The following is a 27509-nucleotide window of genomic DNA, read 5'->3' on the forward strand; positions in this document are numbered from 1 at the left end:
AGATCTCTCTTCACACAGATTTTCATTTAGAAAATTACTGAGCTTTTTTTTTATTTTTACCTCAAATTTTACAGATATTTCTTCACTTTATCGGGGATATTTCACAAATATCTAATATATCGGAGATATTTGACGATGTCGGAGAAATTTCGTAGAAACGGTAAAAGATAAGATATTTACCCCCATAGATATATCGGTCCGTCGAAAAAAGGAGATATCGGGAGAGATATCGGAAATATCGTAGATATTTAAAACGTCTTGGGTATAAGTAGCTAGTAAACAAATTTACTATATACTAATTCAGTAATTCTCAATGCACTGTTCATAATCGGCTTATGAACAGTACCGGTTCGAGCTGAGCAGTCACTGTGAAATTACGATTTTGCCCTGATTTTCTGTCCTAGGTTTGCGACCGCCGATCTTCTTTCTTCTGTATCGCTCCCTTCCATTTCTCTCTCAAATCGCTGTTAAATTTCATCTTTCTCCGGCTCAGGCCAAATTCTTTCCCCAGTATAAGCAAAATTCCCAACTCTTTCTGTCTTCAGGAAGCCTTTGTCAAGACTCAAGATCGACATTTACTGTTACGCAGTATCAGACTCAGCAGCAGTAATTGGTCGGTGTCGCCGCCGCCGCCATCAAGGGTTTCCTCTTCCCTTTTTACCCAATCTTCTCAGAGATTGAAGAAAATAACCTTAGGATTGTTGAATTTTGTACCCGATTGAGATCAAATTTCAGTCTCTTTTTTTATTCTTCTAACTGCAGGCACGATATCGGCATATTGATTTTGCTCCAGTCTATGGCAATGAGAATGAGGTAATTTTGGTTGCAAAACCCGAACACATGATTGCTTGCCTAATTTCTACACCCAAAATGGGTCAAAGAGAATGAATATACATTGCATGTGGGGTCTTTTTATTTTGTTTATTGGTTTTTATGTGTTGCTTTTGAAGGTATCAATTTAATTGTGAAACAAAGCTTTGGAGGAGAACATAATTGTGTATCTGGAAACTGGTTGTGGAAAGACCTAAATAGCCGTGTTGCTTATGTATGAACCAGTTGATACTCAAACCTCAGAAGAACATATGTGTGCTAAATCCTGTAAGTCAAGTCCCCAGTTACTTACATTTGTAAACAAAAGAAAAATATTAGATTTTTATATGTTTCAATGCTTGCAGGAAGATCTTTGTGGTATATATGGATCAAATTGCTCCCAATGGATTATTACAATGGAGGTAATAATAATACTGAATTCTTTCTTTCATATTTGAGCATATTAATGAATAACTGAAACTGAATAATTGGGGCTGAATCTTACTAGAAAAAATGTGGCGTTTTACTCTTATGCTTATGTTTTGATTTTTGCAGTATTAGAAAGAATGTGGCTATCATGAAGCCTCATGAAGCAGCCAAATTAGTTGCAGAATGAGATTTTTCATGTAAAAGGACACTCCCCTGAACTGAAAGAGTAAGCCAATCACCCAATCTTATCTTAGACTGAAGCATTTTCTTTTTGGTAATCACCTTTATAAACTAAAATGTCCACAAATCTACTTCAAATTTCATGTTATTCTTAGACCTGCAAGACATCGTGAGTCTCCAAGCTGATAAACACTCTTTATCTTTCTTCATGATTGTCTTTCAAACTTCGAGTATCGCAAACCTCAAATTAATTGATTACTTTTTCAACTTATTTAGAAAGTCTGGTTAGACTGCTTATTTCACTTTTGTTGTTATTGATAAAAGTTGAGTTTGCAATACACCTGTTACAAGTTTTTCGTCGTTTATATTGCCGGGCATGGTAGGAAATGTCACGGAATTTTCTGGCTTCAGCCATCCGAGACAAGTTCGTCTTAGCAGGAGTAAAACATTTCTTTGATTCTGTTGGAAAGTCAATCTCCAATGAGAGTTTCGAGGTAAATGTTATTTGACTGCACATCTGTGAAGCATTGGTATTAAAAACTCAATTTCATTTGTGAAACAACTCATTTTATTTTTTATATACAATAATGGGAAGGCTTGATGGAATAGAGCCGTAGAGAGCAACAGAGAGAGCTAAGGAAACGACCTCGCAACTTTCAAGTTTTGAGCTGCTTAACCAAAACAGAGCTTGCAGCGATGGAGACAGAAACGATGGCGATAGAGATAGTATTGTTACGAGTTATGAACTCATCAATGTCTTCTCTTTTGTAGCGCTTAATTACAATTTGGGTTTGATATTTCCCAGATCTAAGTTGAATAAATATTTCTCAACGGTGATTGTTTCGACTGTTTTATGAATATGTTGGTTAAATGTGTATTTTTCAAGACACACCTTATTAAGATTTGAAGAGATTGACGAAAACTTCAACGATATTGAAGTCGTTTCTTGCTCTTATGTGCCTTGAATTGCACGTTTAAGACTACACACACACACTAAGGTCCATTTTCTTGGCCATTTTAAGGGATATCTTATTAGACCCATTTTTCGATCACATATTCACATATCAACCGTTCAGTTTTTAGGTTTAGGGTTCTTGACCTATAGCACCAAAATTGGCCAAACTTATCCCAATTACCCCAGCAACAAATTTTTATTCCCACTTACCCTGTTTAAAATAAAATGACATTTTTGCCCTTGATTGAATTAATAAACTACATTTTATCCTCTCTCTCTCCCTCGTGTTCTCTCTCTCCCCGATTTCCACATCCGGTCTCTCTCTCTCTCTCTCTCCACCTCTGGCGCGGCGTCGAATTCTGGCATCACGATCTTGGACGACATGGTGGCGATAGTCCACACCTGAAGCTCCGGTCGGAGTTACCGGAGTCAAACTCCGTCTCGAAGCAGAGCCTCGCTGTGGAGCTTGCCGGCGGCGTGTCGGAGCTTTTGCAACTCGTCAACTATGTCGTCGGCGCTGGAAAGTCCGTCAACAGCGGCGGGGCCTTCAGGAAGGACTGCACCGATCTGGATCGCGCTACTGGCGCATTTGTTCAGAGAGATTAGGAACTTCAAAGGACTCAAATTTCCATCCTTGGATGATTCGACTTCTTCTTCGTGCTCCACAGAGTCGTGGGTTTCCGATCTGGTCATCGTCGTGGGTGGCTCCGCTGAAGCTGGTTTGGATCCCTCAGCTGCACTCAACTTCCGACCCGATTTCTGGGTTTGCTCCGATTTGGTGCCCAGAGTATTTTCTGGGTGGCCAAATCTTTTTTTTTTTTTTTTAGTAAACTGTGGGCAGAGGCCAAGAGTGAAAGGGAAAAAAAAAAGTTTTATACAATTTGGTCTTGTTCTATGCATGCACTGCTTTGAAAAGAATTCCATCATCTAATTTGGACTTGTTTTTTTTTATACAATCTGTTCTTTTTTAGAATAAATTATACAATCTGTTTATTTTTTCTTCTTTTTTTGGTAAAATGAGAGCAGAAGGCCCTCAAAGAAAAAGAAAAAAGTTTTATTGGGGGGCAATAGACGTTTTAAAATTGATATAATCTCTTCGTTTTTTTCTTTAATCAAAGTTTTATTGGTCTAATTTTAGGAAGATTAGTTCCCATTCTGGCTACCGAAAGTTCTATTGGAGGGCAATAGACGTCTATTGGGGGGCAATACATGACTGATAGTCGTCTATTGGGGGCCAATAGACGTCTATTAGGGTGCAATAGAATATTGGGGCAATAGACGTATATTGGGGGGTAAAAAACTTTTCGGTGAGATTTTCAGCAAATTCCGGTGGGTGGCAGCCGGTCGCCGGAATCCGGCGAAAGTTGGCAGGAATCCGGCGACCGGTGACCGGATTCTGGCGGCCGGTGACGTGCTCCGGCGAAGTCTCCTATGATTTCTCTCTCTTCCATTTTCTCTCTCTCTCTCTCTAAGTAACAATGGAGTGAGGGGTAAAATGGTATTAAAAAAAAATTAAAAACAAAAAAAAAATCTTAATGGGGTATTAGGGAAGACTCCCTTAGAGTGTATTGGGTAAGAGGGAATTAAAAAAACTTAATGGGGTAAGTGGGAAAAAAATCCCTAGAAATGAGGTAAATAGACAAAACCCCTTAGGTTTATATGAGTAGATAATCTCAGCAAATTTTCAGCCAAATTAATAATCGTTAATACATTCAAAACTGTGATTTACAATTATAAACGTGAACGGTTCAAGTTGGATAGATTTGGTTCATTCAATGATTTAAGTTAGTTTGATACCTTAACGGTAATCAATTTAGCTGAAAATTTGCATAAAACAAAAAAATTGAACGGTCGAAATGTCAAAATACGATCGAAAAGTGGGTCCTACAATGGATCCCTTAAAATGTCCAAAAAAAGGATCTCTTAGTGGAAGGGCATTGTGTGTGTGTATATATATATAAATATATATGAGAGAAAATTACTCATATGGAAGACAATGGTAAGAAATTTTTTTTGCGTATGTTAGACGTACCAGACACATGGTACGTCTGCCCAATCAGATGTCAGAAAATTTTCTCTTTATTCCAAAACTGCCCCTGCTTTTTAAAAGTGCAATATCCAAAATACCTCCCTGCTGGGCACTGATTGGTCAGCCACACCGCCACGTGCGGCTGCCCCATGCACCACAACGACGTTGTCCGGTGTATTCCGCCTTAGAATCATTTCACCGGCCTTCCATAAATGGTACGACTCACAACATTTGAACACGTCGACTTTTGATACCCAAACCAATCACGCCCCGCCACTTCAATAAGTCCTCGCACACAACGTCCAACCCACTCGCACTGACAAAACTGCCCTAAACCAAACCACCAAGTCCCTCCGCTCGAAGCTGTAATATCACTTGCCACGAAGGTTATTTCAGTAATTCTATCTCGTCTCATCAAAGCACGACGTTACGGGAGTTACAGTGTCGTCTCTCTTTTCTTCTGGAGCGATCAGACTTATTTACTGTACCCTTAAAAACCAAGTAGACAAAATTAAACAGAGAAGAAAATCGAAGACGAAGCAAAAGCAAAATGGGACGGAAGAACTGAGGAGTTGGTAAACCACTGCAAGTGGCCTAGTGGTTCTTGTCTAGTTGGGTGTGCTCCCCAACCTAGGTTCGAATCCCGAAGCTGTCAAAGTGGCCAGGCACCGTGCATTGGAGCATTTCACATGCGCCGAAGGGGTTTATCTTAGGCCTAGGAAGCCTTTGGGTTCCCCTTGACAAAGTCAAAAAAAAAACTGAGGAGTTGGTGAGATTTGATTCATCGTTCCTGCTTGATCTTGGTGAATTCTGAGCTGAATCGTCGTTCTTCGCCATGGCTGCACCGTTTTTCTCAACGTCATTTCAGCCTTACGTGTACCAGGTAATCGCTGTTCGGGGTTTTCCTTTGAAATATAGGGTTTTTGATCTGTTAATTTTGGTTCCGGTTGGGGTTTTTGATTTGTGGGAGTAGTGTTTTGGTTAGCTGAAATTGATATGTGTTTGTCGACTGTAATGTGGAAGATGTAGCGATCTTTGCATCTTCTTGGAATTTTGAGTGTCAATGTTGATTGAAGAATTGCAAAGTTTGATAGGATGTTTGAGATTTGGTTAGATAGTGTTGTAATGATAAAATTGAGATGAAATGGAGTCGAGTGAGAACCATATTAGGTAGGCGATTAGTCGAAAGCTAGATAAGGTAGATTGGTGATTGGCATACGTTTCATGGAAATGTTGATGATATAATAGTTCTTGTTAGTATAGGAACTTGTATGTTGGCATTCTCTTTATACAAAACTAGAGAGTTCTAGCTTAAGAGACTAAGAGAGTGTGTGAAAAGAATGATCCAAATAATTGGAATTAAAGTTCAAGGCATGTAACGCAAGATCCTACTGACTCGTATGGAAGTTTTTGGTAAGGTTCATTCATTACATTGTGCATGGTTGAGTTCCAGGATTGTTAGCTATGCTTCAATCCTGAGGTCGTCTGTTTAGTATTCCCTCTGTGTACGTTGTCTATGTGTCATGTGTTTAAGGAAAGTCATCAAGTTTTTATTTCAGTTTTTAAGTCACTGATTTAGTAGGTTACTGGTAAAGCATGTATATGTTTTATCTAGGATAAAAATCGTTTTGTTATCTTTTAGAAAATTAGATTCCTATTAGATATCAATCTACTTTAATTAGTCTTCATCACACCCTAATTGTTTTAGGGGGAGTCGGCTCTTGTTGCATATATAGGTTTTGCATTAGGTTTCATGTGTTACGCTTTGCAAGACAGAAAAGTTCATTTGTTTCAAAAGGCAAAGCTGTATCTTGATCTTTAATTCATTTGTTCCATGTCTAAGTGAATTAGTGAGTCAAGGATTCATTCATACATCATCCATATCATTCTCATGTTTGAAAGACCTACGAGTTCAGTTAGGAGTCAAGCATATTCAAGAATTGAATATTGACGAGTTGATACGTGTGAAGTGCATCTAGAGGAAGTGAGCAAATTTGTGTGAAGTAGTTCAACCGGCTTGAATGAGTTTAGCTAAAGGAAATCGCGTTCAGAGTTATCTGAGAGGTTGTAAGTCTACTTTGTAATTTGACTACTATCTTATAGTGTGTGCTTGAGTACTTGGCCTTCAAGAGTTAAGGCCACGCAGTTGTTTACCTCACTTTGAGGATTTTTACTGCGCAAACATCTTCTGTGTTTTCCTTGGTTCTTATATGTGTGTTTGCTTGTTATGTTGATTTCTGCTTGTTATATTTCTCATTGTCTTGGGATAGCAATCTAATTACAATCCTTGAGATTAGTTTCGATTTTGTGCGTACATTCCAGAGCGTTGCCTATTCACCCCCCCCCCCTCTAGGCCATTCTAGTACTTTCATTTGGTATAAGAGCGGGTCACTAGTCTTTCTAGTGAGATCTGTGGGTTGTCTAGGATGGGTCGTGATAGAGAGCGTTCAGGGTCTATAAACTGTCCGCCCTTCTTTGATGGGGCGGATTATTCTCAGTGGAAAGTTATGATGCAGGCTTTCTTGCATTCACAGGATGAACATATCTGGAAAATTGTTGAAACTAGGTGGGAGCTTCCCACAAAGGAATCTAAGTCTAAAGCCGCTGAGAGTTTTGAGTCTGTAAAAGAACTTAAGCCGAGGAATGAGTGGTCAGAACTGAAGTGCGTGACTATAACAATGATGTTAAAGCACGACACAGCTTGTATACGGCTCTTTCTAAGAAAGAAAAGAAGCGTATTGGAACTTGTAAGACTGCAAAGAAGGCATGGGATCTTCTTCAAATGACTTATGAAGGAAACAAGAGAGTTAGGATTCAGAAACTTCAGAAACTAATTACTGAGTTTGAAACCATGACCATGGGAGATGATGAATCCATTGATGATTTTCATTCTAGGCTCATAAATGTGACAAATGAGTGTGATAGCCTAGGTGACCCTATTGCTGAGAATAGGATCATTAAGAAATTCCTTAGGTCCTTGCCTTTGAGCTTTCAAAACAAACAAACTGCCATTGAAGAGGTATCATGATCTAGATACCTATACCTTAGATGAACTTCTTGGGAATCTTCAAACTTTTGAAATGAAAATCAAGCCAGATAGGAAAGTGAAAACCATTGCATTGAATGCTGTTAGGAAAGAGGATGAAAAGCCAAAAGAAATTGTAAAGGAAAAGGATAGTGATTCTGAATTTACTGCTGAAGATTTTGCTCTTTTGTCTAAACAGTATAAAAAATTTCTTAGATCTGGTAAGTCTTTTCAAGATGCCAAGAACTCCTCTGGGTCTAGTTCTAGGAGAAATTTGAGTCATGACTACTTTTCAGAAAAAGACACTAAAGCTAGGTTCACTTATAAGAAATCTTCTAATGATAGACCTAAGTGTTTTGAGTGTCAGGGTTTCGGTCATCTTGCGGCTGATTGTGGAAATAAGAGATTCAAGGCTAGGTCAAACAAGGCCATGAACACTACTTGGAGTGACTCTGAGTCTGATACTCATTCTGAGTATGGAGAAGAAAATGTTGCCTTGACAGCTGCTCTGCATCATCCATCCTCAAGTGAGTCTGAAGGAGAGGATTTTGATGGTGAAGATTAGCTGATCAAGCCTTGGCTGACAAATACCAGGAATTGTCCAGAGCCTCGACCAAAATGATGAAGCTCAATAAATCTTTGAGCGATAAACTGAGTCTGGCAGAACAAGAGAAGGAGGGGATTGCTGGGCGTCTGCAATCCTGTACTGAAAACTGGGAGATTGAGAAAACAACTTATGTTGATCGTATCAAGAGTCTGCAAGAATATTTGAATACTCAAATTAGTCTTGTTAACTCTCTGTCCTCTGAAAAATTGAGTCTAGAGCTTTCCATGAAAGAATCACAAGAAAGGTTTTCCAATTTTTCCATAGGTTCTGAAAAGGTTTCAAAAATGATTGGCATTGGAAAAACTGAAGGGGACAAGAAGGGATTGGGATATTCTACAGGCACTACCTCTAAAGAGTCAAAGCCCATCAGGTTTGTGAAGGGAAATATGACTCCCAAGACTGAAAACCTTTCAATGTTTAGAAGGTTCATCCCTGTTTGTTACTACTGTGGTGTATCTGGTCACATTAGACCTAGGTGTAATCTTCTCAGAAAAACCTTCCAGGGGTCGAGTGTGTCTAGAAGGTCAATTCAAAATCAGTCCTTGCAAGTCAAACTGAAAGAACATTTGAAAGAGGTTAACAGGATCGCTAAGATTGTTTCAATCCCGAAGTCCATGACTCCTAAATTGAGACAAATCTGGGTAGAAAAAGGATCACTTTCTTGTCATGTTGCTTCTGTGAATTTTCCTTGTTCTGATTCAGTTGTCACTGATAATACTTGCTTGCATACATCTGTGGATTCTAATGATTCAGACTTTATAGAAGCTACTTGTCTTGTTGCCTTAACTGTTTTAGAAGCAAGAAGGGTTGACACTTGGTACATTGATAGTGGTTGCTCTAGACACATGACAGGTGACAAAAGCTGGTTCACTTCATTCTCAAATGAGTTCACATGTGGTTCTGTCACTTTTGGAGATGGGAGGAAAGCAAAGGTAATGGGCAAAGGGAGTGTTTGCGCACCAGGTATCCCTAACTTGCAAAATGTTCTGTATATGGAAGGTTTGCATTCTAACCTGATCAATGTGAGTCAAATGTGCGATGATTATGAAGGTGTCTATTTCAACAAGAAAAATTGTGTTGTTCTTGATGATGGTGGTAAAAGTATCATGGGAGGTAAGCGCTCCAAAGATAATTGCTTTTGCATTCATGCAAATGAAACTAACATGTCACAGGTATGCATGAAAATCAAAACCTCAGATGATATTTTGGAACTCTGGCACCAGCGGTTGGGGCACGTAAACTTTCAAGATCTTGTGAAGTTGTCCAACAAGGAAGGTGTCCGTGGCTTACCAAAATTGAGTGGACAAACAGATATTGTTTGTGAAGGGTGCAAGCTAGGTAAGCAGACAAAGAGCTCACACCATGCAATCAATGAAGTCACAACCTCTCAACCATTGGATTTGATGCACATGGATTTAGTTGGGCCTATTCAGACGGAGAGTATAGGAGGTAAGAGGTACATTCTTGTTGTTGTTGATGACTTTATACGCTTCACATGGGTAAACTTCTTAAGAGAAAAGTCTGATGCTTTCACTAGCTTTAAAGGACTATGCAAAAGAATTTTAAATGAGAAATTGTCTTCAAATACCTGCATTGTTAACCTTAGAACAGATCATGGTACTGAGTTTAAAAATGCATCTTTTGCTAACTTCTGTGATGAGCTTGGTATTATGCATGAATATTCTGCACCCATCACACCACAACAAAACGGTATTGTTGAAAGGAAGAACAGGGTTTGATTGAAATGGCAAGAGTATTGTTGTGTGGTTCTGGAGTAGCACACATGTTTTGGGCAGAGGCTATCAACACTGCCTGCTACACCACAAATCGTGTTTTTCTTCGTCCAGGTACTGAGAAAACTCCCTATGAATTGTGGAAAGGTAAAAAACCCAATGTGAGTCATCTAAAAACCTTTGGTAGTCCTTGTTTCATTTTTCGAGATCGAGAACATCTTGCAAAGTTTGATGCTCGTAGTGATAATGGTATTTTTCTTGAGTATTCGTCAAATAGTCGAGCTTATAGGGTGTACAATAAGAGAACTAAAGCTGTTCTTGAAACGATCAATGTAACTATTGATGACTATGTTGTTCATTCAGTGCCTTTCTTTGCAGATGAAGATTATCCTCCACTTAGCAAGGATCAGGTACAACTTGGGGGAGAAGGTGATCAAGAGGACAATGAAATAAATGAGGCACTATTCGGTGCTCCTCCGGTACACAGACGAGGACATAAGCAAGTTCAAAAGGATCACTCTGCTTCAGACGTCATTGGAGATTTGAACGATGGATTGAAAACCAGGAGCCGAGCAGCCCGTGAGGTAAGTGAATCTGCCTTGTTCTGTTTTGTGGAAAATAATGTTGAGAAAATCAATGAAGTTTCACACTTTGGCTTTATTTCGTTGATTGAACCTAAAAATGTCAAAGAAGCCTTGTGTGATGATGATTGGATTAATGCAATGCATGATGAGCTTAATCAATTCAGTAGGAATGATGTGTGGTTTCTTGTTCCTAGACCTAAAAATTGCAATGTTATTGGCACAAAATGGATTTTCAAAAACAAGACTGATGAAAAAGGGGTTGTCACTAGAAACAAAGCTAGACTTGTAGCTCAAGGGTATACACAAGTTGAGGGATTAGATTTTGATGAGACTTTTGCCCCGGTTGCAAGACTTGAATCAATTCGACTTTTGCTTGCTATTGCTTGTCATCTTAGGTTTAAAGTCTATCAAATGGATGTTAAGAGTGCTTTTTTAAATGGTGTTTTGCATGAAGAAGTTTATGTAGAACAGCCACAAGGATTCACAGACCCTCACAATCCCGATCATGTGTATGGTTTGAAAGCTTTGTATGGTTTGAAACAAGCCCCTAGGGCTTGGTATGAGTGTTTGTCTGCTCATTTGCTGAGCAAAGGATATGAGCGTGGGGTAGTGGATAAAACACTCTTTGTTAAGAGAATTCATAAGCACATAATGATAGCCCAAGTATATGTGGATGACATAATATTTGGGTCTACCTCTGATACTCTTGTGAAAGAGTTCACTACAGTGATGGAAAGTGAGTTTGAAATGAGCATGTGTGGGGAATTAAATTACTTTCTGGGTCTGCAAGTTCAGCAATTAAAAGAAGGTATGTTTTTGTCACAATCCAAGTATGCAAAAAACTTGGTGAAGAAGTTTGGGATGGAAACAGCAACTGTAGTCCCCACACCCATGAGCACTAGCACAAAAATTAGTGAGGATCTTTCTGGAAAGAGTGTTGACCAAACACTATATAGAATCATGATAGGGAGTCTACTATATCTTACTGCAAGTAGACCGGACGTTTCATTCAGTGTCGGTGTATGTGCTCGACATCAGGCAAATCCCAAGGTATCTCATCTTGAGGCAGTTAAGCGCATCATTAGATATGTCTAAGGTACGTCCGAGTTTGGTATCTTTTATAATTTTGAGACTAATGTGGAAGTTGCAGGTTACTCGAACTCGGATTGGGCAGGAAACTTGGATGATCGACGAAGCACTTCTGGTGGCTGTTTCTTTGTGGGCAACAACCTGGTGGCATGGCATAGCAAGAAGCAGAATTGTATTTCTCTTTCCACTGCCGAAGCGGAATACGTTGTAGCTGGAAGTTGTTGTACACAGATGTTATGGATGAAGCAGATGCTTATGGATTATGGTTTCAGCCAAGGTAAGCTTGCTATTTCTTGTGACAATTCAAGTGCCATCAATATATCAAAGAATCCTGTTCAACATTCTCGCACTAAACACATTGATATTAGATATCACTTCATTCGTGATTTGGTTGAAAAAGACATACTTGAACTTGACTTTGTACCCACTGAACATCAGTTAGCTGATCTGCTTACCAAACCCCTAGATCACACTCGCTTTGCATCACTCCGTAAAGCTATAGGGGTGTGTGCTAAACTCTGATCCTCTCTCTCCATTTCTGAGCCTAGTTACATTTGCATACATGTACCGTGTGTTTCATTCATTTAGTATAGGTGCATGTTTTGTCCCATTGCGTTGTTTCTTAATTCTAGTATAAGGATTGCATGCATGTCTGCACTCCTTGTGATGGTTCTGTGAGAAATTTGACTTGTGGTTAAGGCGTTTGATTCCTGATTTCATGCTTACTGGTAATACAATGACAAGTGTTCCGACCTTGCTACACCTGCCAACCTAGGAGTCTAGCATGACCCAAGGTCTGTTGGTCACTCTTGCCCCTTGATGTAATCACATGCACACTTGAATCTCTTGTGGGGATCACACCTTGTCCAAAGTTTGTCTGAACTTGAGGTTTCTCAATTACTGGGTTCGATTCTTTTGTGTGTTATCTTGCTCCTTCCAAAATAAAATATACTCTTGAAGGAGTTTGGTCAGGCTATTCCCAAAGTAAACAAGCCTCGGTCGTGACGAACGATATGAGGTTTGGGAAGAAACAAGAATGGTTTGGTCCCCCGGTGGTTGTTTGATATCATACCTAGTGATTTGAGTTGATAAGTCCATGGGGTATCCTTGTTATACTTAGTGCCTTAAGACCAACTGGTCTGAGAGCCACTAATGTAAAACTCACTACATGGGTCACTAAGGTTGTGCTTTAATGTCCGAAAGAAAAAAAAAAAAAAAAAAAAAGGAGAAGGGTGTTATAAGGATGCGGATTCCATTAAAAAAAAATCATAATAATGATATGGATCCTTGCATGTGAACACGTTTTTGAGGCCTCGGCTTGGCTACTTCGATAGAGTTACACCCCACATTGGTTCTTGTTCACTATTCATTCAAGTTGAGTAAGCACATACTTTTGTTCGTGTCTAAATTCTCTAGGTTGGCTGGTTGCTCTTGGTTCTCGCTTAATTTTGTCTAACGCAGTAAGTGAGTAAATTGTTAAAATCTTCGCTTATGCACACTTCATTGAGATTCACTACTCTCACAGGGATCTAGTCATGCCTCATTGCTTGCCTCATCATCAGGTTTGTGCTTTTCATTTTATCTATTGGCTCAGATTGATGGGGAGTTGCTCACTACACCCTGTTAGCCTTTAGTTTGATCCATTCTTATTGTTCCTACTAGGGTCCTTGTTTGTGTTTGCAGCTTACCGGGTACAATATATCAATTGCACACCACTTGACATTGGTCTTCATATTGGGCCTTGATTATACAATGTCAACTTTGTGCTACATTTCAAAAAAAAAAAAAAAAAGTTTTTCGGTCCTTGTATTCTATTATTTTTTTTCTTCTGATTTTGTTGTTGAGGAGGTTGCAGATCCTTTAGCACCATTTTCTGTTGACATGGGAGGCTATCACTTTGCTCTCCCGGCTGGTGTTCGCATTAAGTATATCGATTAGGCCCCCTTGTCATTCCTAGACAAAAAGGGGGAGAATGATTCTTGCTAGCTTGTGCTTACTTACTGTTTTGGTTTCCTTGTGCTAGCTGATTCTGTTTACCTAAACTTTTGGTTAGAAGTTGATCTTGTGACTGTTGTTTGCTTTGAACTTTTGATTAATGCAATTTCAGTTGCTTTTCACTTGGTATGTTGGTTGAGTGTTTCAGGTACAATGGAAGTGTCAGATATGATGGAAGACGTTTGCGTTGAGTTTAGGATTAGTAGAGTGTAGTTTTGTATAGGAATGCCAAAGGGGGAGATTGTTAGTATAGGAACTTGTATGTTGGCATTCCCTTTATACAAAACTAGAGAGTTCTAGCTTAAGAGAGTGTGTGAAAAGAATGATCCAAATAATTGGAATTAAAGTTCAAGGCATGTAACGCAAGACAAGATCCTACTGACTCGTATGGAAGTTTTTGGTAACGTTCATTCATTACATTGTGCATGGTTGAGTTCCAGGATTGTTAGCCATGCTTCAATCCTGAGGTCGTCTGTTTAGTATTCCCTCTGTGTACGTTGTCTATGTGTCATGTGTTTAAGGAAAGTCATCAAGTTTTTATTTCAATTTTTAAGTGACTGATTTAGTCGATTACTGGTAAAGCATGTATCTGTTTTATCTAGGATAAAAATCGTTTTGTTATCTTTTAGAAAATTAGATTCCTATTAGATATCAATCTACTTTAATTAGTCTTTATCACACCCTAATTGTTTTAGGGGGTGTCGGCTCTCGTTGCATATATAGGTTTTGCATTAGGTTTCATGTGTTACGCTTTGCAAGACAGAAAAGTTCATTTGTTTCAAAAGGCAAAGCTGTATCTTGATCTTTAATTCATTTGTTTCATGTCTAAGTGAATTAGTGAGTCAAGGATTCATTCATACATCATCCATATCATTCTCATGTTTGAAAGACCTACGAGTTCAGTTAGGAGTCAAGCATATTCAAGAATTGAATATTGATGAGTTGATACGTGTGAAGTGCATCTAGAGGAAGTGAGCAAATTTGTGTGAAGTAGTTCAACCGGCTTGAATGAGTTTAGCTAGAGGTAATCGCGTTCAGAGTTATCTGAGAGGTTGTAAGTCTACTTTGTAATTTGACTACTATCTTATAGTGTGTGCTTGAGTACTTGGCCTTCAAGAGTTAAGGCCACGCAGTTGTTTACCTCACTTTGAGGATTTTTACTGCACAAACATCTTCTGTGTTTTCCTTGGTTCTTATATGTGTGTTTGCTTGTTACGTTGATTTCTGCTTGTTATATTTCTCATTGTCTTGGGATAGCAATCTTATTACAATCCTTGAGATCAGTTTCGATTTTGTGCGTACATTCCAGAACGTTGCCTATTCACCCCCCCTCTAGGTCATTCTAGTACTTTCAGTTCTGATTTTCGGCTGTACGGTACTTGGTTGATTCTTGAATTCCAAGTTCTAACTTTAGGGATCCAGAATATGGTGGCTAAGAGGTTTGACACTGCACTGAATGTGGTTGAAAACAGTGGTGATTTAACCGCTAATTCAATATGGGTAATGCTTTGCCTGTCTGAAGTCAAGTCAGTTAGGGATGATAGGTGCTACATTCATGGTATGATTGGGTCACCACTAGTCTATATATTCATAATTGAAACCAAGATCATCAGCCTCAATAGTTAGCGGCTTTGTTTCTGTGGAACTAACACATTGGCTTTGGGGGCGACCTTTTTGCACTCATTTGTAGTCTCGGAAAGGCGTGCAGTGTAGTCTTAGGCTCTCGTTAATGAATCTTGATGTCTACGGGTTTGGGAATAGTGAGGTTGAAAGATTATGGAAATTGATGTTAGGCATGAGATCATATTTCTGATTGGTTTGGATATCGGTCCTGCTGGCTGTCCTTTGTCCCTAAAAAGATTGTCCATATGTTGCATTAGGATCGTGTGGATAATTCTTGATCATATCAGGCTCCATGATCAAGGCACCCCATTCAGAAATTGTTTTATCAAGACTTCAGACACAGATTTGAAATTCTGAAGGATTACGGACTGGATAAAATAGTTGTGCACGAACATGGCACATGCTGCACATTCATAGTCATGTCATGTCTCTCCAAAAGTTCTGCCACTTTTGTTGAAAACTCTTCGAATAATGTTCCTTCTTGGCCAATCTAGATAGTTATCACTTAGTTGGACTTGGACTAATCTTAGAATTTTTCTGGCTTTCTTCATTTTTGCTAGTTGTACAAAAAAATCTTGAGGTGGGCGAGGTACTATCTGTTGATGTTTCTTGTATAGCGGCTGTGACTACAACAGTCAACGTTCAAATCAAATACAATGGGCCCATGAGAAGAGCAGTGTTTGGTGTAAGTTGCTTCAATTTCTGGAACTTTGTAGTCTCCTTGTGTTATTGCTTCTATATTGAGAACGTGGTTGCATACCCTCAACTCCTGAAAGCTGGGTTACTAGGACTGAGGGGTTATAGTGGGAACCACCTGTTAGGTGATTTGATTGAACCCGTATACAGTGGATGACCAAATAAAGTCCTCCACAGTGCTGATAAATTCTTTCGGATGCAAATGACCCTGTTCTTGGGATGTTTCTCCTTTAGATAATGATAACCCTCTGCTAAATGCTTTTAGGATTCCCAAATTTTACATCTTTAATCTTGCCTTTTCTTTTTGTTTCCAAGAATCAAGTTTCCCTAACTGTTTTACATATATCAGGGTGACAATCTAGTAACAGCTGTTTTAACCGGACCAGGCATTGTCTTCCCTCATGCTTTGTAGCTTTTTAACAAATGTATTCTTTCTGGTTACAGGGCAGTTACATCACCAAACATGAGGGAAAATCCAAAGTTCGTCATGCAGATAGCCATTTTCTTTTTCTTGGCATATGTTGTGATTATATCTTCATTAATCTTGACCGATGTATGAAATTACTTCTATTTACGGGATAACCAGCAGTATCATAGCAGTTCTTTTTGTACAAGATGGTTGAAGAGAACTTTGGTGGTGAAAATGCTTTGTAAATTTCATTTTTCTTTTGGAAGGATGTACTGTAAATTTAGATAGTGGGCGTTTTACATGTACTCGAGCAATTATATGCAGGTTGTTTTTCCTTTTCTTGGCCATTTCCTTACGCATAAGATGATATTTTTGGTAACATTTTTGTTTATTTTTCGTACAGAAAATGAGATTCGAGATAATACATGAAAGAAATGCAGAACAGACTAGAAATGTAATCTTGAAAGAAATGCAGAACAGACTAGATAACAATAGAGTTACATATGAAATGATGGAACAATAAAAGTGATGAATGTCACCATCTTCATTAAAAGAACATATCAGCTCAAAGTTTGTACAATTACATTACTTCCTATTCAAAATCAGATCTATTTGTGCCTCATTACTGGCAAATAAATTGTTAAGACTCCTACAATAGTCAAACATGGACATCTACTGCAACTCTGGTCTCCTTGCCTCAATAGGCTCCCAGTATTGGCTGCATGGTTGATAACTCTGTCATCTTTGGAACCACATTGTTCCTTGTATGAGTGCAATATGAGAACCCAGGAGGAGCGTCAACATTCTGCCCTCTCTTGAAGAAGGGATGCTGGAGAGCTTCCTTAGCAGTTGGCCTTTTCGAAGGGTCCCAAGAACAAAGAGACTCTATGAGATCGATAGACGATTCACTGGCATATGGCATCAATGCTCGAAGACCCACACCATTCTCCGGCCCAAGTTTAGGCATCGTCCGTGAATCCGTAGTTGGAGCCCCTATGACTTCGCATATCTTGTACAGCTGATCCGGCGAATCGTCACCCTCGAAGAGAGGCCGCATGAGAAACAGCTCTGCTATGATTGTCCCCATCGCCCACATGTCTACTTTCTCATCGTACTCAAAAGGTCGAAGCCTCTCGTTTTTCACAAACGCTCGAAACAGCATCTCCGGGGCTCTGTACCACCTTGTGGTGACGTAATGATGATGGACTTGGCCGCCGCAGTCGATCTCCGTAGCAGTACCCAGATCCGAAATCTTGATGACGCCATTGTTCACCAAAAGATTCTCCGGCTTCAGATCCCGGTGCATGAACCGTTGGTGATGCATGAATTCAAGGCCTTGCAACACCTGACGGCTCAATGATCGGATTTCGGCCTCCGAGAAAGGGGAATTCCTGCTCAGCCTCTCATTAATAAGATCACCAAGGCTCCCCTCCATGTACTCAAAAACAAAGAAGACGTCGTCGTCTTCGTATTCAACACCCTTGAGGCTCACTATATTGGGGTGCTCCAAATTTTGGAGAGCACGGATTTCCGGTGCACATGCCGACGGATCGCCGTCTGCCTTCAGCAGTTTGATCGCCACAAGCTGACGGGAGTCGTTGTCGATGGCCTGATACACCCACCCAAAACTCCCCTCACCAACCAGCCTTACTATCTCGTATCTATCCATGGAACAAAACCCAGACGCAAATCAAAGAATTGAAAACCTCTCAAGTAGTCTTGGACTACGAAATCAGTGTTGATTTCGCACCACTAGCTACTCATCCTCAGAAGAATTAGAAACCCAAAGAATTGGAAACCCTAGCGCACACTTAACAGTACTCTCCACCGAAATTGGGAAGAAGAGCAGTGGATTCATTCGTGGAGTCCTCGGATCCTATTTATAATTTCCCATCACTCCCTTTTCCTACTCACCTGCGGACTTGAGTTTCGGCAAGGGCATTTCAGTCATTTGCTTTACTTGCGTGAGCCCAAAGCTTGAAATCAACGCGTCCTGATCTGATCTCACGAGGAACTGCCCAACAAAGCGACACCGTTTCTCTCGAACTCAACAGGTTGTCCTACTCCCTTTTCCTACTCGCCTGCGGACTTGTTTCGGCAAGGGCATTTCAGTCATTTGCTTTACTTGCGTGAGCCCAAAGCTTGAAATCAACGCGTCCTGATCTCACGAGGAACTGAGAGGTTCCAACAAAGCGACACCGTTTCTCGAACTCAACAGGTTGTCTTCAACTCTTCATGTCTTAGAGCAAGTTCACCCGTAGTCAAGAAAAGGTAAAGTCGAGAAGTCAAGAATTCGACCAGTCAAGATACTGTTCACTGCCACTGGACATGGATTTCCACCCATTGTTTTTCTTGACTGGTCAAAACTATTCATCAATTTTAACTATTCATTTTCCACTGGAATTTAGTGTTTTAATTGCTCATTTTTACTGTTCACTTATTTTTCACTGTTCATTATTATTATTATTTTTTTTTTAAAAAAATTTTAAAATTAGAATATATTTGATGTAAATAGATGATAATAATGGAGATTTATGCAATTTACTATTTTGAATATAGGGTGTGTGCTTTAATAAAAGGAATTTTCAAACACAACTTTTATTTCATAAAATTTAGGCTTACATAAATGAAAAACTAGGAATAAGTACAATACAATTAACAACATGCATAATCACCTAATTATTCAAATCATAATCCTCATCCTCTCTAGGAATTCAATTTGCGTTTGAAGGGTCATCATTAGGGTTAGGATTGGTGGAATCACCCGTAGAGAAAGGTGAAAATTGTGGTTGTGTAGGATATCCCCCGGGGTAAGGTGGTTGCGGATAGTATCCACCGGGGTAAGGGGGTTGTGGGAATCCACTGGTGAAGGGAGGTGGTGGGAATCCACCGGTTAAGGGAGGTTGTGGGAATCCATCGGGGCAAGGTGGTTGTGGGTATGCACCGGGGTAAGGAGGTTGTGGGAATGCACCACCAAAATTTGGTTGTGGATAGTATCCACCCATAGAAGGTGGCGTCGGCTCGTCAAGATCTTCTTTCTCCGCTATCTTCTGTTGTTTTCTTGACCAATAACGCTTTTTATTTGATGTCATTTTACTTGTATCAATCTCCATAATACGCTCTTCCCTCTCTTTATTTCGCTCTTCCTTCTCTTTAATTCGATCTTGCCTTTCTTGAAATAGGAGTTGCTCTTTTCGCATTTCGATTTGCAAGAGGATACATGCTCGTTGACTTTCCTCTTGGAGACTTCGAGCGAATTGGTCATCGAGTTTTTTCTTGCCCGCGGTTGCCTCTATTTGGTTGTTCGCTATACTCTCGAGAGTGCTTGATAAAGGACTTTGATCTTTCGCTGCCTTCTTTCCTTTCCGAATTGCTTCTTTCGCAACCTTCCTTCCTTGAGGCCTCACGTTAGGATCTGCAGTTTCAACTGTAATTACCTCATTTACATCCATGTCCAAGTTGATGGGAGAATTTCCAGGAATTGGTTGTGTGCGCATATGTTGACTTCCTTCATTTGATGTTCCTCCGGATGTATGACTAGGGATGTCTTTAAATTGTTCAAAGCCCTCCACAACAGCGTAACTATCAAAACTCTGAAAATTGTGTCTTTTGGACTTCCCACTTTTTCTCTTCATCCCGGCATGCCACAATTTTTGTGCTTCATCTTGCTACGTAATTAAAAAAAAACAATAAAAAATGCAATTAGTACAAATATAAATGCTATTATGAAGGGTCATCTATTATAAAGGTCATAATTTTAATAAGAAAGTATCTCACCGTTTTGCGTTAAAAATCAATAAGTACAAATATAAACATCGTTGTAATTACATAATTATTTTAATTGTAACGAAAAGCAATTACTACAATTAAAACGATATTATAATTACTACATTATTTATCATGTAATATTTTACTATAATGTATCAACAAATTAAATGATTTATCAACAAATACATACCTCATCAACCGCATTCGAACCGCTCTTGTACTAATTTTTTGCTTGCCTTAATGCACAATGCCACTCAAAGAGTTCAACCTTCAAAATTTTCCACCTTCCCTGCAAAGATTGGGCTGATCGGCTTTGCGGCCAATTTGCGTCAAAATGTCGCTTCACGCGCCTCCATAAGTCGTTTTTTTTTTTTTTTTTTTTTTTTTTCTGATTTGTGCCCACAACCGGACATTGGCTTACAGCTTTCCAAGACTTGCACAATTGAACATCTTCCTCATCCGTCCATCTCCTTTTGTCTTGGGAATGATCATCTTCATTTTGATCTCCCTCTTGTCCGGCCACTGGACGTGTGTTTCTTGGTTGTTCGGCCATATTGGATATAAACAAATTTGGAAAATCAAAGTTATATGAAGAGGAGGAAGGTGTAACTATGAAATATAATTTTTTGGGTGTGAGATGTTACAAAAAATTGTAGGTATTTATAGAGAAATTTTTACATTTTTTACATTTTTTTTCTTCCCGTTTATTTCCGTTGAATTACCCTTTTTTTTTCTTCCCGTTTCTTTCCGTTGAATCACCCTTTTTTTTCACTCACCCTTCATTACCGTTGGATCACTGTTCCAATTGAAACCAACGGCCCAGATTAAAGGACCGTTGGAATCAAAATGCCGGCTGCCCCACGTCTCAGAGGCACGTGTTGCCTTCTCGTTGGCCACTGTCTGTCGCTACGCGACAAAATAGTGGCAAATACGCATCTTCTTCTGGACAATTGGTCCGTGCCTTCCACGTTCTTCTCCAGTGCGTCTCACTTTTGGCGTCAGTGGCTGACGTCAGCCACGTGTGGGGCTTGGGCTGACCTGGCAGCATGCTTGACTGGGTTAGGAAAATAGTCAGGCCCTTGCCCTTTTTTTTGCCCTTGGTCATGCAAAGCCAATTCTTGCCCGATGAAGCTTGGGCCGGTGGAAGCTGAAAATTGCTTCAGCTGGGCAGCACATCATCAATTCTGACTCCATGCCCGGTCAAGTTCAAACCGCTGGATTTGCTCTTAATGGCTTAGTTTACTTGGGCCCCACGAAGATTATCCGAATCTACGCGTCAACACCAGATAGGCGGTTAAGCCCGCGCCAGTTGCCAAAACGCGCTTCACTCGCGTCTATAATACGTGAAAATCCGACCCCTTTTTATAACTTTTTTAAGGTTGTCATCAATAAGAAGTTACCTCATCCACAAACGTATTCGCAATTTCTCCATTTATGTTAAATTGTTCGACAACTGTTGCCAGAGAGTTTGTGAAACGTGTGCTATGAAAATTTGGGTTTAAGAAATGTGCTACAAACAAGAAACCAAAAAGTTATATAGTATAGATCTTCATCTAACTAAGTAATTATCAAGATACAAACGTATTTCGAGATAGAGAAATAATACCTGCTGCATGCAATGGTTGACTTAATGTGTTATCCCATCGATTATTGAGGGTATTTCTCCAATTCTCCTCACCTAGATTCGCCTTGAGGGGATTTTCTACTCACCTAGATTCACCTTGAAGGGATTTCTCCTCACTAAGATTTACCTTTAGGAGATCTCTCTTCACACAGATTTTCATTTAGAAAATTACTGAGCTTTTTTTTTATTTTTACCTCAAATTTTACAGATATTTCTTCACTTTATCGGGGATATTTCACAAATATCTAATATATCGGAGATATTTGACGATGTCGGAGAAATTTCGTAGAAACGGTAAAAGATAAGATATTTACCCCCATAGATATATCGGTCCGTCGAAAAAAGGAGATATCGGGAGAGATATCGGAAATATCGTAGATATTTAAAACGTCTTGGGTATAAGTAGCTAGTAAACAAATTTACTATATACTAATTCAGTAATTCTCAATGCACTGTTCATAATCGGCTTATGAACAGTACCGGTTCGAGCTGAGCAGTCACTGTGAAATTACGATTTTGCCCTGATTTTCTGTCCTAGGTTTGCGACCGCCGATCTTCTTTCTTCTGTATCGCTCCCTTCCATTTCTCTCTCAAATCGCTGTTAAATTTCATCTTTCTCCGGCTCAGGCCAAATTCTTTCCCCAGTATAAGCAAAATTCCCAACTCTTTCTGTCTTCAGGAAGCCTTTGTCAAGACTCAAGATCGACATTTACTGTTACGCAGTATCAGACTCAGCAGCAGTAATTGGTCGGTGTCGCCGCCGCCGCCATCAAGGGTTTCCTCTTCCCTTTTTACCCAATCTTCTCAGAGATTGAAGAAAATAACCTTAGGATTGTTGAATTTTGTACCCGATTGAGATCAAATTTCAGTCTCTTTTTTTATTCTTCTAACTGCAGGCACGATATCGGCATATTGATTTTGCTCCAGTCTATGGCAATGAGAATGAGGTAATTTTGGTTGCAAAACCCGAACACATGATTGCTTGCCTAATTTCTACACCCAAAATGGGTCAAAGAGAATGAATATACATTGCATGTGGGGTCTTTTTATTTTGTTTATTGGTTTTTATGTGTTGCTTTTGAAGGTATCAATTTAATTGTGAAACAAAGCTTTGGAGGAGAACATAATTGTGTATCTGGAAACTGGTTGTGGAAAGACCTAAATAGCCGTGTTGCTTATGTATGAACCAGTTGATACTCAAACCTCAGAAGAACATATGTGTGCTAAATCCTGTAAGTCAAGTCCCCAGTTACTTACATTTGTAAACAAAAGAAAAATATTAGATTTTTATATGTTTCAATGCTTGCAGGAAGATCTTTGTGGTATATATGGATCAAATTGCTCCCAATGGATTATTACAATGGAGGTAATAATAATACTGAATTCTTTCTTTCATATTTGAGCATATTAATGAATAACTGAAACTGAATAATTGGGGCTGAATCTTACTAGAAAAAATGTGGCGTTTTACTCTTATGCTTATGTTTTGATTTTTGCAGTATTAGAAAGAATGTGGCTATCATGAAGCCTCATGAAGCAGCCAAATTAGTTGCAGAATGAGATTTTTCATGTAAAAGGACACTCCCCTGAACTGAAAGAGTAAGCCAATCACCCAATCTTATCTTAGACTGAAGCATTTTCTTTTTGGTAATCACCTTTATAAACTAAAATGTCCACAAATCTACTTCAAATTTCATGTTATTCTTAGACCTGCAAGACATCGTGAGTCTCCAAGCTGATAAACACTCTTTATCTTTCTTCATGATTGTCTTTCAAACTTCGAGTATCGCAAACCTCAAATTAATTGATTACTTTTGCAACTTATTTAGAAAGTCTGGTTAGACTGCTTATTTCACTTTTGTTGTTATTGATAAAAGTTGAGTTTGCAATACACCTGTTACAAGTTTTTCGTCGTTTATATTGCCGGGCATGGTAGGAAATGTCACGGAATTTTCTGGCTTCAGCCATCCGAGACAAGTTCGTCTTAGCAGGAGTAAAACATTTCTTTGATTCTGTTGGAAAGTCAATCTCCAATGAGAGTTTCGAGGTAAATGTTATTTGACTGCACATCTGTGAAGCATTGGTATTAAAAACTCAATTTCATTTGTGAAACAACTCATTTTATTTTTTATATACAATAATGGGAAGGCTTGATGGAATAGAGCCGTAGAGAGCAACAGAGAGAGCTAAGGAAACGACCTCGCAACTTTCAAGTTTTGAGCTGCTTAACCAAAACAGAGCTTGCAGCGATGGAGACAGAAACGACGGCGATAGAGATAGTATTGTTACGAGTTATGAACTCATCAATGTCTTCTCTTTTGTAGCGCTTAATTACAATTTGGGTTTGATATTTCCCAGATCTAAGTTGAATAAATATTTCTCAACGGTGATTGTTTCGACTGTTTTATGAATATGTTGGTTAAATGTGTATTTTTCAAGACACACCTTATTAAGATTTGAAGAGATTGACGAAAACTTCAACGATATTGAAGTCGTTTCTTGCTCTTATGTGCCTTGAATTGCACGTTTAAGACTACACACACACACTAAGGTCCATTTTCTTGGCCATTTTAAGGGATATCTTATTAGACCCATTTTTCGATCACATATTCACATATCAACCGTTCAGTTTTTAGGTTTAGGGTTCTTGACCTATAGCACCAAAATTGGCCAAACTTATCCCAATTACCCCAGCAACAAATTTTTATTCCCATTTACCCTGTTTAAAATAAAATGACATTTTTGCCCTTGATTGAATTAATAAACTACATTTTATCCTCTCTCTCTCCCTCGTGTTCTCTCTCTCCCCGATTTCCACATCCGGTCTCTCTCTCTCTCTCTCTCTCCACCTCTGGCGCGGCGTCGAATTCCGGCATCACGATCTTGGACGACATGGTGGCGATAGTCCACACCTGAAGCTCCGGTCGGAGTTACCGGAGTCAAACTCCGTCTCGAAGCAGAGCCTCGCTGTGGAGCTTGCCGGCGGCGTGTCGGAGCTTTTGCAACTCGTCAACTATGTCGTCGGCGCTGGAAGTCCGTCAACAGCGGCGGGGCCTTCAGGAAGGACTTCACCGATCTGGATCGCGCTACTGGCGCATTTGTTCAGAGAGATTAGGAACTTCAAAGGACTCGAATTTCCATCCTTGGATGATTCGACTTCTTCTTCGTGCTCCACAGAGTCGTGGGTTTCCGATCTGGTCATCGTCGTGGGTGGCTCCGCTGAAGCTGGTTTGGATCCCTCAGCTGCACTCAACTTCCGACCCGATTTCTGGGTTTGCTCCGATTTGGTGCCCAGAGTATTTTCTGGGTGGCCAAATCTTTTTTTTTTTTTTTTAGTAAACTGTGGGCAGAGGCCAAGAGTGAAAGGGAAAAAAAAAAGTTTTAGACAATTTGGTCTTGTTCTATGCATGCACTGCTTTGAAAAGAATTCCATCATCTAATTTGGACTTGTTTTTTTTTATACAATCTGTTCTTTTTTAGAATAAATTATACAATCTGTTTATTTTTTCTTCTTTTTTTGGTAAAATGAGAGCAGAAGGCCCTCAAAGAAAAAGAAAAAAGTTTTATTGGGGGGCAATAGACGTTTTAAAATTGATATAATCTCTTCGTTTTTTTCTTTAATCAAAGTTTTATTGGTCTAATTTTAGGAAGATTAGTTCCCATTCTGGCTACCGAAAGTTCTATTGGAGGGCAATAGACGTCTATTGGGGGGCAATACATGACTGATAGTCGTCTATTGGGGGCCAATAGACGTCTATTTGGGTGCAATAGAATATTGGGGCAATAGACGTATATTGGGGGGTAAAAAACTTTTCGGTGAGATTTTCAGCAAATTCCGGTGGGTGGCAGCCGGTCGCCGGAATCCGGCGAAAGTTGGCAGGAATCCGGCGACCGGTGACCGGATTCTGGCGGCCGGTGACGTGCTCCGGCGAAGTCTCCTATGATTTCTCTCTCTTCCATTTTCTCTCTCTCTCTCTCTAAGTAACAATGGAGTGAGGGGTAAAATGGTATTAAAAAAAAATTAAAAACAAAAAAAAAATCTTAATGGGGTATTAGGGAAGACTCCCTTAGAGTGTATTGGGTAAGAGGGAATTAAAAAAACTTAATGGGGTAAGTGGGAAAAAAATCCCTAGAAATGAGGTAAATAGACAAAACCCCTTAGGTTTATATGAGTAGATAATCTCAGCAAATTTTCAGCCAAATTAATAATCGTTAATACATTCAAAACTGTGATTTACAATTATAAACGTGAACGGTTCAAGTTGGATAGATTTGGTTCATTCAATGATTTAAGTTAGTTTGATACCTTAACGGTAATCAATTTAGCTGAAAATTTGCATAAAACAAAAAAATTGAACGGTCGAAATGTCAAAATACGATCGAAAAGTGGGTCCTACAATGGATCCCTTAAAATGTCCAAAAAAAGGATCTCTTAGTGGAAGGGCATTGTGTGTGTGTGTATATATATAAATATATATGAGAGAAAATTACTCATATGGAAGACAATGGTAAGAAATTTTTTTTGCGTATGTTAGACGTACCAGACACATGGTACGTCTGCCCAATCAGATGTCAGAAAATTTTCTCTTTATTCCAAAACTGCCCCTGCTTTTTAAAAGTGCAATATCCAAAATACCTCCCTGCTGGGCACTGATTGGTCAGCCGCACCGCCACGTGCGGCTGCCCCATGCACCACAACGACGTTGTCCGGTGTATTCCGCCTTAGAATCATTTCACCGGCCTTCCATAAATGGTACGACTCACAACATTTGAACACGTCGACTTTTGATACCCAAACCAATCACGCCCCGCCACTTCAATAAGTCCTCGCACACAACGTCCAACCCACTCGCACTGACAAAACTGCCCTAAACCAAACCACCAAGTCCCTCCGCTCGAAGCTGTAATATCACTTGCCACGAAGGTTATTTCAGTAATTCTATCTCGTCTCATCAAAGCACGACGTTACGGGAGTTACAGTGTCGTCTCTCTTTTCTTCTGGAGCGATCAGACTTATTTACTGTACCCTTAAAAACCAAGTAGACAAAATTAAACAGAGAAGAAAATCGAAGACGAAGCAAAAGCAAAATGGGACGGAAGAACTGAGGAGTTGGTAAACCACTGCAAGTGGCCTAGTGGTTCTTGTCTAGTTGGGTGTGCTCCCCAACCTAGGTTCGAATCCCGAAGCTGTCAAAGTGGCCAGGCAACGTGCATTGGAGCATTTCACATGCGCCGAAGGGGTTTATCTTAGGCCTAGGAAGCCTTTGGGTTCCCCTTGACAAAGTCAAAAAAAAAACTGAGGAGTTGGTGAGATTTGATTCATCGTTCCTGCTTGATCTTGGTGAATTCTGAGCTGAATCGTCGTTCTTCGCCATGGCTGCACCGTTTTTCTCAACGTCATTTCAGCCTTACGTGTACCAGGTAATCGCTGTTCGGGGTTTTCCTTTGAAATATAGGGTTTTTGATCTGTTAATTTTGGTTCCGGTTGGGGTTTTTGATTTGTGGGAGTAGTGTTTTGGTTAGCTGAAATTGATATGTGTTTGTCGACTGTAATGTGGAAGATGTAGCGATCTTTGCATCTTCTTGGAATTTTGAGTGTCAATGTTGATTGAAGAATTGCAAAGTTTGATAGGATGTTTGAGATTTGGTTAGATAGTGTTGTAATGATAAAATTGAGATGAAATGGAGTCGAGTGAGAACCATATTAGGTAGGCGATTAGTCGAAAGCTAGATAAGGTAGATTGGTGATTGGCATACGTTTCATGGAAATGTTGATGATATAATAGTTCTTGTTAGTATAGGAACTTGTATGTTGGCATTCTCTTTATACAAAACTAGAGAGTTCTAGCTTAAGAGACTAAGAGAGTGTGTGAAAAGAATGATCCAAATAATTGGAATTAAAGTTCAAGGCATGTAACGCAAGATCCTACTGACTCGTATGGAAGTTTTTGGT

The 27509-nt window shown here is 39.5% G+C and overlaps 1 protein-coding gene and 2 long non-coding RNA genes across 9 annotated transcripts; 2 read left to right on the forward strand and 1 right to left on the reverse strand.

Annotated features, from left to right (window-relative positions):
• Positions 1–396: 396 nt before the first annotated feature.
• Positions 397–2304, forward strand: LOC133746123 (uncharacterized). Of its 5 annotated transcripts, XR_009863968.1 has the most exons (7): positions 397–641; positions 763–813; positions 951–1098; positions 1176–1232; positions 1366–1465; positions 1744–1913; positions 2015–2304. It is a non-coding gene; the product is annotated as an uncharacterized LOC133746123 (long non-coding RNA). The 5 variants fall into 5 exon arrangements; XR_009863970.1 differs by having other exon boundaries at positions 398–813; positions 2029–2304; XR_009863966.1 differs by having other exon boundaries at positions 399–813.
• A 14557-nt stretch (positions 2305–16861) lies between these two features.
• On the reverse strand, positions 16862–20485 carry LOC133744816 (cyclin-dependent kinase F-3-like). Its single transcript, XM_062172858.1, has 3 exons — positions 20354–20485; positions 19333–19832; positions 16862–17825 (listed from the first exon to the last, which is right to left on the reverse strand). The coding sequence occupies exons 1-3, from the start codon at positions 20483–20485 to the stop codon at positions 16862–16864; spliced, it is 1596 nt and encodes a 531-aa protein (XP_062028842.1).
• Positions 20486–22091: 1606 nt separating this feature from the next.
• Positions 22092–23994, forward strand: LOC133745639 (uncharacterized). Of its 3 annotated transcripts, none has more exons than XR_009863690.1 (6): positions 22092–22503; positions 22641–22788; positions 22866–22922; positions 23056–23155; positions 23434–23603; positions 23705–23994. It is a non-coding gene; the product is annotated as an uncharacterized LOC133745639 (long non-coding RNA). The 3 variants fall into 3 exon arrangements; XR_009863691.1 differs by having other exon boundaries at positions 22092–22331; positions 22453–22503; positions 23056–23603; XR_009863689.1 differs by having other exon boundaries at positions 23056–23603.
• The last annotated feature ends 3515 nt before the right edge of the window (positions 23995–27509 follow it).

The sequence above is a fragment of the Rosa rugosa genome, chromosome 4, assembly GCF_958449725.1.
Source record: "Rosa rugosa chromosome 4, drRosRugo1.1, whole genome shotgun sequence".
Classification (NCBI taxonomy): domain Eukaryota; kingdom Viridiplantae; phylum Streptophyta; class Magnoliopsida; order Rosales; family Rosaceae; genus Rosa; species Rosa rugosa.

Bases quoted from the DNA above. Each gene is read 5' to 3' on its own strand.
- LOC133744816 (XM_062172858.1), bottom strand. From the start codon at position 20,485: ATGGCCGAACAACCAAGAAACACACGTCCAGTGGCCGGACAAGAGGGA. The intron at 19,833-20,353 runs GTAAGCCAATGT...TTAATTACGTAG, and splicing joins TGTGCAAGTCTTGGAAAGCT to CAAGATGAAGCACAAAAATT. The intron at 17,826-19,332 runs GCAAGATCGAAT...TTCCATGGATAG, and splicing joins CAACTCCTATTTCAAGAAAG to ATACGAGATAGTAAGGCTGG.